This window comes from Amblyraja radiata, chromosome 3 (genome assembly GCF_010909765.2).
Source record: "Amblyraja radiata isolate CabotCenter1 chromosome 3, sAmbRad1.1.pri, whole genome shotgun sequence".
Classification (NCBI taxonomy): Eukaryota; Metazoa; Chordata; class Chondrichthyes; order Rajiformes; family Rajidae; genus Amblyraja; species Amblyraja radiata.
In genome coordinates, this window is record NC_045958.1 from 130,039,688 (window position 1) to 130,052,897 (window position 13,210).

Below are 13,210 nucleotides of genomic sequence, written 5' to 3' on the forward strand. Positions count from 1 at the left end.
AATATCGGTCCTCAGACTCTGCACTTTAAGGAATAAATTTCCAGCCTATCCAAACTCAGGGCCCGAGCTAAAGGGAGAGGTTTGCTGACTGGTATCCCTTAAAATATCCCTTGAAGGAATCAAGGGATATGGGAAAAACCAGGAACGGGGTACTGATTTTAGATGATCAGCCTTGATCATATTGAATGGCGGTGCTGGTGCGAAGTGCCGAATGGCCTACTCCCGCACCTATTTTTCTATGGTAAGGCTGATGAACTGAGGACAGTGGCTAAAATATTGATAAATTATATTAAAAAGGACACAGTGCTGGACTAATTCAGTGGGTCAAACCGCATCTCTGAGAACATGGATAGGTGATGTTTCACAGAGTGCTGGAGTAACTCAGCGGGTCAGGCAGCATCTGTGGAGAACATGGATAGGTGATGTTTCACAGAGTGCTGGAGTCACTCAGTGGGTCAGGCAGCATCTCTGGAGAACATGGATAGGTGTCGTTTCACAGAGTGCTGGAATAACTCAGCGGGTCAGGCAGCATCTCTGGAGAACATGGATAGGTGATGTTTCACAGAGTGCTGGAGTAACTCAGTGGGTCAGGCAGCATCTGTGGAGAACATGGATAGGTGACGTTTCACAGAGTGCTGGAGTAACTCAGCGGATGCATCTATGGAGAACATGGATAGGCAACGTTTCACAGAGTGCTGGAGTAACTCAGCGGGTCAGGCAGCATCTGTGGAGAACATGGATAGGTGACGTTTCACAGAGTGCTGGAGTAACTCAGCGGGTCAGGCAGCATCTGTGGAGAACATGGATAGGTGACGTTTCACAGAGTGCTGGATTAACTCAGCGGGTCAGGCAGCATCTCTGGGGAACATGGATAGGTGACGTTTCACAGAGTGCTGAAGTAAGTCAGCGGGTCAGGCAGCATCTGTGGAGAACATGGATAGGTGACGTTTCACAGAGTGCTGGAGTAACTCAGCGGGTCAGGCAGCATCTGTGGAGAACATGGATAGGTGACGTTTCACAGAGTGCTGGAGTAACTCAGCGGGTCAGGCAGCATCTCTGGAGAACATGGATAGGCACCTATTGTCTATTGTTTATTGGTACACATGACAATAAACTGAACTGGATCTGAAGAACGGCCCTGAAGCTGTTTGGTAATGTGAATGCTCTGCTTGAAGCAATGCTGGAGGCAATGCCTCCCGTCTGAACAAACTCAGACATGAAAAGCAACAATGAAAAGCGGTTGAACATAATTAGTATGGGTGAGTCTTTGGTGCTCAGCATGGGCGCATTGGGCCGTAGGCCGTGTTTCTGTGCTGTACAAGTATAGACTTTTGTTTGTTTAGAATATTATTTTAATGATTGGAATAAAATAAATCGTGGAGAGTGGAGCTGCTGGTTCTGTTTGGATCCTTTTCTGTGCAATGACATATCTGCGATAATGTTAATGGCATAAACATACATTACATGGTGTTGCAAACAGATAGCTTCTTTTTCTTGGCTCTCTTTCAATGACAAATAAAAAGGTGACTGTACGCTTTGGCACGGCATATATATTGTTTTAACATACTATGTAGTCATAAAGCATGGAAACAGGCCCTACAGCCCAATTCTTCATGCCAACCAAGATGCCCCATCTAAGTTAGTCTCATTTGCCCTCGTTTGGCCCATATCCCTCTCAATCTTTCATATCCATGTACCTGTCCAAGTGTGTTTCAAATGTTGTTATAGTACCTGTCTCAACTAACTCCTCTGGCAGCTCATTCCATTTACCAACCACCCTTTGAGTGAAAAAGTTGCCCCTCAGGTTTATATTATATCTTTCCCCTCTCACCTTAAACCTATGTCCTCTGGTTCTTGATTCTCCTGCTCTGGGCAAGAGACTGCATCCAATTCCCCTCAAGATGTTATACATCTGTGTAAGATCACTGCTCATCCTCTTGCCCTCCAAGGAATAAAGTCCTAGCCTACCCAATCTCTCCCTAATATGCAGTCAATAGGCAATAGGTGCAGGAGTAGGCCATTCGGCCCTTCGAGCCAGCACCGCCATTCAATGTGATCATGGCTGATCATCCCCAATCAGTACCCCGTTCTTGCTTCAAATCCCTCAACTGCCTCAAGTTCCTGCCTCAAATCCTGGCAGTATCCTCATAAAGTTTCTCTGCACACTTTCCAGTTGACCAACATCCGTCCCCTCGCTGCTTAGTGTTAACATTGCAGCTTTTACAGCTGTAATCATAGAGAGGTTTAAGCGGTTGTGGCAACATCCGGCTGATTAAAATCCTCCTGCCTGTATCGAGGCTGATACCCAGACTTGGAGGGATAATACCTTGAAGCTGGGGAGACTTAGACAAATATGAAAAGCCCTTCTTTCCATTGCCATTGCTTCCTATTAGACGTGAAGTATCTTTTAGTTTCAATTTACTGATTGGGGATGATCAGCCATGATCACATTCAATGGCAGTGCTGGCTCGAAGGGCCGAATGGCCTACTCCTATTGTCTACTGAAGTAGCTGGTAACTAAGTAAGAACTGTGGCGGCACGGTGGCGCAGCGGCAGAGTTGCTGCCTCACAGCGCCGGTGACCTGGGTTTGTCCCTGACTACGGGTGCTGTCTCTACGGAGTTTGTACGTCCTCCCCGTGACCTGTGTGGGTTTTCTTCGAGATATTCAGTTTCCTCCGACACTCCAAAGACGTGCAGGTTTGTAGGTTAATTGGCTTGGTATAAATGTAAATTGTCCCTAGTGTGTGTAGGATAGTGTTAGGGTGCGGGGATCGCTGGTCGGCGCGGACTCGGTGGGTCGAAGAGCCTGTTTCCGTGCTGTATCTCTAAACTAAACTAAACTGTTCTTCCATAATTGATATATCAGGTTGATCAACAATATTTATTTCTTTATTCATCCATGGAATGTGGACACTGTTGACAATGGCATCAGTTGTTGCCCATTCCTAAATGCCACCTTGGGGGGGGGGGGGGGGGGGGGGGGGGGGGGGGGGGGGAGAGGAGGGGGTGCGGAGGAGGGGGGGGGAGGAGGGTAAAACCCAGGTCTCTGGTGCTGAAAGGCAACAACTCCACCACTGTGCCACCCGTGAATTTTGTGACATGAATCATATTTTTAATTCTCTTCTGCCTCTTTCTCCTCCAGTTTGTCATGCAGAATTAAATGCAATTCTGAACAAGAACGCTAGCGATGTTAAAGGATGCACGATGTATGTGGCCTTGTTCCCCTGTAATGAATGTGCTAAACTCATCATCCAGTCAGGTAAAGATTTGCAATCACTCCACTTTCGATTTTTCTGCATTTTGTACACCAGCTTTCGGCTCAATATCTCATTACAGAGGAAGTATAATTTTTAAACTGGCACCCTTTGTCTAGATGAATCATACCATCATTCATGCAAAAGATTGTCGCTGCCTGTCACTGAACAATGTTCGGTTCCCATCGACTAATTGCTACAGTGCGCAATTCTTAACATGTTTTTAATTTAAATCAACAACAATCCAAAACACTGGCTGCCAAATTAAAAAAAACAAGCAGAGTAGATAATTAATGTGAAGATCTTGTGCTGTGAAGTCCCTGTTGGTTAATTAGCTTCTGTAAATTTTCCCCAGTGTATAGACTAGAACTAGTGTACGGTATGAACTTGATGGGCCGATGAGCATGTTACCACGCTATATCTCTAAACTTAAAGATACGAAAGTGACCTTTAAGAGGCTACTGTTAGATGGGCACATGGATATAGACAATAAACAATAGGTGCAGGAGTAGGCCATTTGGCCCTTTGAGCCAGCACCGCCATTCAATGTCATCATGGCTGATCATCCCCAATCAGTACCCCGTTCCTGCCTTCTCCCCATATCCCCTGACTCCGCTATTTTTAAGAGCCCTATCTAGCTCTCTCTTGAAAGCATCCAGAGAACCTGCCTCCACCACCCTCTGAGGCAGAGAATTCCACAGACTCACCACTCACTGTGAGAAAAAGTGTTTCCTCGTCTCCGTTCTAAATGGCTTACTCCTTATTCTCAAACTGTGGCCCCTGGTTCTGGACCCCCCCAACATCAGGAACATGTTTCCTGCCTCTAGCGTGTCCAAGCCCTTAACAATCTTATATGTTTCAATGTGATATCCTCTCATCCTTCTAAACTCCAGAGTGTACATTCTCCAGCCGCTCCATTCTCTCGGCATTCTCAGATATGGTGGGATTGGTCGATTACAGGCAAGGCAGAGAGATTAGTTTATCTTGGCATCATGTTCGGCTCAGACTCTGCGGGCTGAAGGGCCTGTGCTGTACTGTTTACAGTCTATGAGCCGAATTGTCGTCTGGCTCTCCACAGACGCCGCCTGACCCGCTGAGTTATTCCAGCACTTTTTGCTCAAGATTTCAGCATCTGCAGTTTCTATTGTCCCCCTCGAGCATTGCTATCTATTTGAAATGTAGATCTGGTGAACCTGATAATGTGCATTAATTTGGTAGCTAATTTAGTGAATAACTGCTTCCTCATTTTATTATGGAAATCGGGGCATTTATAGAGAGTGAATGGGTTTGAATAGATATAGGATTGCAATCCTGAGATGTAATAAATGAAGCTTTTAATATACTGTTACATTCGCACTATTCAAGCAGGTGTACAAGCTTTAGTGCAATTTGCATCTAATAAACGGAATGAGTGGGTTAATATATGAAGAGCGTTTGTCGGCACTGGGCCTGCACTCGCTGGAGTTTAGAAGGATGAGAGGGGGACCTCATTGAGGTGATAGGCCTGGCTAGAGTGGATGTGGAGAGGATGCTTCCACTATTAAGAGAGTCTAGGACCAGAGGACGTAACCTCAGAATTAAAGGAGGTTCTTTTTGGAAGGAGATGAGAAGGAGTTTCTTTAGTTAGATGCGGGTGAATGTGGAATTCATTGCCACAGACGGCTGTGGAGGCCAAGTGAGTGGATATATTTAAGGCAGAGATAGATAGATTCTTGATTAGTATGGGTGTCAGGGGTTATGTGGAGAAGGCAGGAGAATGGGGTTGGGAGGGGGTGATAGATCAGCCATGATTGAATGGCGGAGTAGTCAATGGGCCGAATGGCCTAATTCTATTCCTATCACATGACCTTATACAGCGTTAAAACAGGCCCTTTGGCTCATTGTGTGTTCATCAACCAGCGAACACACCATATACTAGCGTTATCCTACACACTCGGGACAATTTATAGAATCCAATTAACCTACAAACCTGTACGTCGTTGGTGTGTGGGAGAAAAACAGAGCACCCGCGGTGAATGTACAAACTCCGTACAGACAGCACCCGTATCAGGATGGAACCCGGGTCTCTGGCGCTGTGAGGCAGCAACTCTACCGCTGCGCCACCGTGCCGCACATAGAGATAAGGAAAACATGCAATTATTTCAAAGTTATATATTTTAGCGATGACTTGCCTGTTTTTGAAACAAAAATAGATGAATTGTAAAAATAATTTCATTCAATCTTGGGTTAATGTTGCCAGAATTAGATTTGGAATATTTGTGATTGCTATTTTTACTAGCGGCCGGTTTAGAATTTTTTGAAATAATCGCCGGAACATAGACTGGACTCGGTGGGCCAATGAGCCTGTTTCCGTGCTGCATCTCTATACTAAACTAATCCGCAGGTCCTTGTGCCAAGACAGGATTTGGCTCTGTGTTCGTGCCATGCTGTCAGATCGCTCGCCCTTGAATAGTCGTCTCTCTGGAGGAAGTTACCAAGAGAACATGTAGAAATAAGGAGCTGCAGATACTAATTTATACCAAAGATATACATAAAGTGTTGGAGTAACTCAGTAGCTCAGGCAGCATCTCTGGAGGAAAACGATGGGCGACGTTTCGGGTTGGGAACTTGGGACCCTTCTGCAGACTTCAAATCTAAAGAAGAGTGCCCTCCATAATGTTTGGGACAAAGACCCATCATTTATTTATTTGCCTCTGTACTCCACAATTTGAGATTTGTAATAGAAAAAAATCACATGTGGTTAAAATGCACATTGTCAGATTTTATTAAAGGGTATTTTTATATACTTTGGTTTCACCATGTAGATATTACAGCTGTGTTTATACATAGTCCCCCCATTTCAGGGCACCATAATGTTTGGGACACATGGCTTCACAGGTGTTTGTAATTGTGCAGGTGTGTTTAATTGCCTCCTTCATGCAGGTATATGAGAGCTCTCAGCACCTAGTCTTTCCTTAGTCTTTCCATCACCTTTGGAAACTTTTATTGCTGTTTATCAACATTAGGACCAAAGTTGTGCCACGAAAATCAAAGAAGCCACAATGAGACTGAGAAACAAGAATAAAACTGTTGGAGACATCAGCCAAACCTTAGGCTTAACAAAATCTACTGCTTGGAATATCATTAAGAAGAAAGAGCATTGGTGAGCTCATTAATCGCAAAGGAACTGGCAGGCCAAGGAAGACCTCCACAGCTGACGACAAAAGAATTCTCTATAATAAAGAAAAACCCAAAACACCTGTCCGACAGATCAGAAACACTCTTCAGGAGTCAGGTGTGGATTTGTCAATGACCGCTGTCTGCAGAAGACTTCATGATCAGAAATCCAGAGGCTACACTAGGCTATACATTCCCAAACATACTGCTAAAGCAACAAAGGAGTTTCTCAAAGCTCAAAAATGGTCAATTCCTGAGTGGCCAAGTCAATCACCCGATCTGAACCCTTTTATATGCTAAAGAGAAAACTGAAGGGGACTAGCCCCCAAACCAAGCATAAGCTAAAGATGGCTGCAATACAGGCCTGGCAGAGCATCACCAGAGAAGACACCCAGCAACTGGTGATGTCCATGAATCGCAGATTTCAAACAGTCATTAGATAGATAGATAGATAGATAGATAGATAGATAGATAGATAGATAGATAGATAGATAGATAGATAGATAGATAGATAGATAGATAGATAGACAGACAGACAGACAGACAGACAGACAGACAGACAGACAGACAGACAGACAGACAGACAGACAGATAGATAGATAGATAGATAAATACTTTATTAATCCCCTTATTCAGGGGAAATTCTGATGTCCTTGCAGCACACTAATAAAAATACAACACAGTATTCATAAAGAAATTCAACACCAAAACATCCCCCCACAGTGATTCTCACTGTGGGGGAAGGCACAAAGTCCAGTCCCCATCCTCTTGTCCACCCATAGTCGGGCCTATTGAGGCCTCCACAGTCGCCGCCACGGCGCCCGATGTTCTCGCCGGGTGATGGTACTCCGGCGTCGGGAGAACCCCCAGCGGCTTGGGGTGCCAGGAACGGCCGCCTTCCCACCGGAGCCTGCGGCTTCCAAGCCAACAGACCACGCCAGACGGAGCTCCGCACACTGGTGATCTCGGCGAGATGTAAGTTCAACGTCGCAGCTGGCCGCTCCGCAGAACCGCGGCTCCACGATGTTTTCCTCGGCGGTACCAAGCATACTGGAGTCCCAGCGCGGCGACCCAGGAAAGGCATCGCCCGCTCCGCAATAGCGCTCCAGCGCTGCACTGCCGCCAAAGCCGATGTTCTGCGCCGCCGCCGCCAACGCCGACGTTCTGCGCCGCCGCCAACGCCGATGTTCTGGCCAGGTCCCCTCAGGGAAACGTCGCTCCAGGACCCGCTGGTAGGCCGCGAGGACAGGTCGAAGACGCTGCTCGGAGGAAGGCAACCCCTCCGACCAGGTAGGGACTTAGAAAAGCAGTTTCCCCCTTCCCCCCCCACCACCCCCCACACATAAAAGATTTAGACCCCCTGACTGTACACTTAACGAACTAAAAATAATAAAAAAAAGAAGGGGAAAAAACGGACAGCTGCAGGACAGGCAGCCGTTCAGGACAGCGCCTCCGGAATAGCAAAGGATATGCAACAAAATACTAAACATGACTACTTTCATTTACATGACATTGCTGTGTCCCAAATATTTCAGTGCCCTGAAAAGGGGGGGGACTATGTATAAACACTGCTGTAATTTCTTCATGGTGAAACCAAAGTGTATAAAAATGGCCGTTATTAAAATCTGACAATGTGCACTTTAACCACATGTGATTTTTTTTCTATTACAAATCTCAAAGTGTGGAGTACAGGGGAAAATAAATAAATGATGGGTCTTTGTCCCAAACATTATGGTGGGCACTGTACGTCACCTACTCCTTTTCTCCAGAGATGCTGCTTGACCTGCTGAGTTACTCCAGCACTCTGTGTCTATCTAAAGGATTCTTCTTGTTAGTTTTGGTTTTCTTTTATTCGTTATGGGTTTTCTGGTCCATGTTAAGAAAAGGAAGAACTAACTATCATATATAAGCTTTGTTTAAGAAGGATCTGCAGATGCTGGAAAAATCGAAAGTAGATAAAAAATGCTGGTGAAACTCAACAGGTGAGGCAGCATCTATGGAGAAAAGGGTCTCGACCCGAAACGTCGCCTATTCCTTCGCTCCATAGATGCTCCATAGATGCTGCCTCACCCAGTGAGTTTCTCCAGCATACTCTTAAAGATAGCGGAGTCAGGGGATATGGGGAGAAGGCAGGAACGGGATACTGATTGGGGAATGATTGAATGGCGGTGCTGGCTCGAAGGGCCAAATGGCCTACTCCTGCACCTATTGTCTATCGTATATAAGCTACTCAGCAGAATTGAAACAGTTAATTCAGAATAGTATTTCATAATAGACTGCAACTGCAAGATTCTGACATGCAGTTTGTGGTAATGGGAGGCAAGTTTCATACTGATGACAGAAAGCATTTCTTCTCATCTTTGCATGGAATAGTTCTTTGACTGGTGCAGTCATATAATTACTTGGTCCACAGCAAAGAAACAAGCCATTTGTCTCAAGTGGCCGTGCTGATGTTCATCTTCACAGGAGCCTCCTCCCATCCCTCTTCAGCCAGCCCAATTAGCACTGCATTCCCCCCCCCCCCCCCCAGAGTTTTCTCATGCATTCCCTGTTGTATTTATTAGTAACAATCTTTTTACTTATGAACTCTTATGTTTTGACTTCTTCTGCACAAGTGGAAACATTTCATCTTTCTACCATCTTAAAACATTTCCCTGCATTTTTAAGACCTTTGACAGGTCATTCAGTTTTTCTTCTGTAGAGAAAAGCACTCCGCACTTTCCTGATAAACATCTTCTCTGCAATCCTCATTATATTTTTTATCTCAAAGTCCCTGCTGATGTGCTGGAACACAAAGAAGGCCCCCATGAATCAACTCTAACTGAAAGGTAAGACTAAAGTCTGAATTTATGAAAATCTATCTGTATGGACTTTAATTAATTTAATATAATGTGAATAAATTCATTCATTCATTCCTCATTCATTACTATTCCTATATTAAATTAATTAAAGTCCATACAGATAGATTTTCATAAATTCAGACTTTAGTCTTACCTTTCAGTTAGAGTTGATTCATGGGGGCCTTCTTTGTGTTCCAGCACATCAGCAGGGACTTTGAAGGCTTTCTTCCACTTCCATCCAGTTAGCAGCACTTTCTTCAGCCTTTTTAATGCTTTTCCCACTAAATACAATTACCTGCTGCAAGTTTCCACAACATTTATTCCACAGAACAACACATACAGAATCTCCAGTAAAACAGGCATCTGTGAAGCCCCCTCAGCCATTTTGTGTGCTGGCCTGAAACAAAGCGCGTGATTGGCCAACTGGCAGACAACTCAATGTTAAATGTGCTTTGATTGGACTAAAAAATTCTCGACATTTTTCCGTTTTTTCTCCAATTTAATAAGAATGTGCAAGTCTTCTTCATATCGAGTTTCAGGGGTGATTTATATTAAAATAATTTACACAATATGTGAAAATTTCATGTAGTTTGGTGACTTGGGTCACGAAACTGCAGAATAAAGCTCCTCGGCCCACAGCCTATTATTGTCATATGAGCCTCATTGAGGCTCAAACGAAATTCCGTTTCCACAGCCATACAAACAAAGACAATTTCCTACAGACATACACACAATTTAATTCACACAAACATCCATCACAGTGAACCCACTGTGATGGAAGGCAAAGTCTTTTCTCTCCCCTGTTCTCCATTTCTCTCCCGATATCCAAGCCCCAGGCGGGCGATGATAAGTCCCACGGCCATTTTAGGCCGTGCCGGGAGATTTACAGCCCCGCTCCCGGTCTAAAAGTCACAATGTTGGAGCCCCCGGCGGGTGCTTTAATGTCCCACGGCCATTAATGCCGCGCTGGGCGATATACGTCCCCGCTCCGGGTCGTTCCAACCCCGCGACACGGGCTGGAGAAGTCGCGTTGCGGGAGCTCCGGGAAGCGGTCTCTCCCCCCGGACCCGCGAGCTCCCGATGTCCCAGTCCACCGGACCTGCGGCTGCGTTGCTGGAGCCTCCGAGCCCCAGGAGTCGAGTCGCAGCAGCGAGTCACCACCGCTCCCCACGCTCCGAGGCCGGCCAGCCCCACGATGGTGAGTAGTCCGCAGCTCCGCAGTCTCCCGAGCCCACGGGTCGTTCAGGTTGGAGGCCGTTCCACGGTGATAGGCCCCAACGACAACGGAGACCCGAAAGGGAAAAGGTCGGGTCTCCCGGACAGAGAAAGCATGAAAGAAAAGATTTAAAAATTGAAGAGATAGAATGAAGAAGTATAAAAGAGAATCCCTTAAACTACCAAAGCAGTGTAGCAGATAGATAAAGGAATAACAAATAAAAAGAAAAGTGGAGATATACCTTGCCCCTCGTCCCCCCCGCCCGCCTAACCCAACCCAGCATCGGATTTAAATTTAAATTTGTGTTGCACCATCCTATTGATGTAAGAATTCGGTAAAGGGTGTCCATGTCTTAAGAAATTGATCTGGTTTTTCCGCCAAGACAAGCCTAATCTTTTCCAAATGTAGTGTCTCGGACATATCTGTGATCCACATCTTCACTGCAGGCCTGCGGAGTTACTCAAGCACTTTGTGTCTATCTTGGTTATGCTCCTTGGGAACCAGGGTCGGGTCCATGGCCGCTTGATCTTGGTTTGAGGGCCTCTAAAAAGGGGGGTGTCCGTGGTGATAGCCGACAACGCACCCGCTTCACTTCACATTTCATGCTAAATTTCAAAATTTGTTCATCATTAAAGTTTAACAAATACGGTCCTTAAAACAACTCACAGATTCTTTAAACAGCTTCGAATGACGTCACAATGCCCCCACAAGGGGGAGGGGCTCGCCGCCCTCTCCACCTCCCCAATGGTTTTAACTTCATAAACCACTGATTCTTTGCTACGCTGGAATGTTCTGGAAATTCCCCCACCTCCCCCCCATTTTTTTGCCCGGCCCGCCTGGCCCAGTCGCTCTGAAGTCCCACAGCCTGCTGCCCTGCTCTGGTCCTCGGGTCCACTCCCGCCCGTGGCCTCCCTCCCTTCCCTTCCTCCCTCCCACAGCGCCTTGCTCCCTCCTCACCGCCTCACCGCCCCACCCTCCCTCCCTCCCTCCCACACACTTCCCATCGCGGAATAATATGATTTGAAAGTAATGCGGCCGACTCTCAACACAGTGGTAAAGGAATTCAATCCCACTTCCAGACCAGCTTCTAAAGTTATTCAAGGTCATTCTCCACAACTTCACATTCCTGAAAACAGCTCAGAAACTATAGAGACTTCAATGCGCATAGTTGTGAAATTTGCTCTGTGCAAGTGAAGGACCAAAATTACAAAGCAATAAAGTTATCCCTTCCACCCTACACCCCCCCCCCCCCCTAAACGCCCCCCCCCACACATATCACCCCCCTTTCCCCTGCCCACACACCCTCCTCCTGCCCACAACCCCCCCCCACACCCGGCCCCGCATTGCGTTAGGGGAACGTGTTGCGTTGGGGGAACGGGTGAGTGCTGGAATATTGCGTTGGGGGAGCAGATCCAACGGGTCTGCACTTGGTCTAGTCGTCTATAAACCTCCATTCATTCACTAATTGTTAACTAAATTATTTCTAGAGCTAATAGAATCCTTTGGCACAGAGTATTAATAAGTTGATGGATTAGTATGATTTTAAATGAATTAGCAATTGCAGTGGTTGTTATTTATCCAAGGTGGTTACTTATTTAAGGCAAACTGGATACAATTATTAACATCCTGCATAATCTGTTTTATATCCTTTCGATAAGCCCATCTATCTCTTAATCATACAACACAGAAGCTGTGCTTTTGCCCACCAAGTCAAGGACTATTGTCATATGCACACGTACAGGTACAATGAAAACCTTACTCTTGACAATAAAACACTCGTTACTTTTCAAGTGAATGGAAGGTCTGTGCTTTTCTGTTTGGGAAAGATTTAATAGTCGGGGAATAATTTGGTATTCTTGCATGCGGTTCATGAATGGGGTAACCTTTTGATACAAAGGGTGGTGGGTGTATGGAACTAGCTGCCAGTGGAGGAAGTTGAGGCAGGGACTATCCCAACATTGCCATCAGGTAGAAGCCTGCAAACTGTCACGTCCAGGTTCAGGAACAGCTTCTTCCCTGGAGTATTGTGTGCAGATTTGGTCCCCTAATTTGAGGAAGGACATTCTTGTTATTGAGGGAGTGCAGCGTAGGTTTACAAGGTTAATTCCCGGGATGGCGGGACTGTCATGTGCTGAGAGACTGGAGCAGCTGGGCTTGTACACTGGAGTTTAGAAGGATGAGAGGGAATCTTATTGAAACATATAAGATTATTAAGGGTTTGGACACGCTGGAGGCAGGAGACATGTTCCCGATGTTGGGGGAGTCCAGAACCAGGAGCCACCAAAGAATAAGGAGTAAGCCATTTAGAACGGAGACGAGGAAACACTTTTTCTCGCAGAGAGTGGTGAGTCTGTGGAATTCTCTGCCTCAGAGGTCAGTGGAGGCGGGTTCTCTGGATGCTTTCAAGAGAGAGCTAGATAGGGCTCTTAAAGATAGTGGAGTCAGGGGATATGGGGAGAAGGCATGAATGGGGTACTGATTGGGGATGATCAGCCATGATCACATTGAATGGCGGTGCTGGCTCGAAGGGCCGAATGGCCTGCTGCACCTATTGTCCATTGTCTACAGTGCTGTTAAACATGAAAAAAATAAGCTCTGAACTACAACAGACTATCATTATTATTGCACTATATTTGTTTATTTAATGAGTATGTGTGCATGTGTGTACACACACTGACCATTTTTTATTCTCCCGGTATGTACTATGCTTACATATTCTGTCGTGCTGCAGCAAGCAAGAATT

The 13,210-nt window shown here is 45.9% G+C and overlaps 1 protein-coding gene across 1 annotated transcript in view; it reads left to right on the top strand.

The window, feature by feature from the left end:
- LOC116971530 (deoxycytidylate deaminase-like) overlaps positions 1-13,210 on the top strand; it is a 73,601-nt gene that overhangs the window by 28,483 nt on the left and 31,908 nt on the right. Inside the window, exon 4 of the mRNA XM_033018763.1 lies at positions 3,144-3,260. Within this exon, the coding sequence (XP_032874654.1) occupies positions 3,144-3,260 (117 nt within the window). The remainder of the gene's footprint in view (positions 1-3,143; positions 3,261-13,210) is intronic.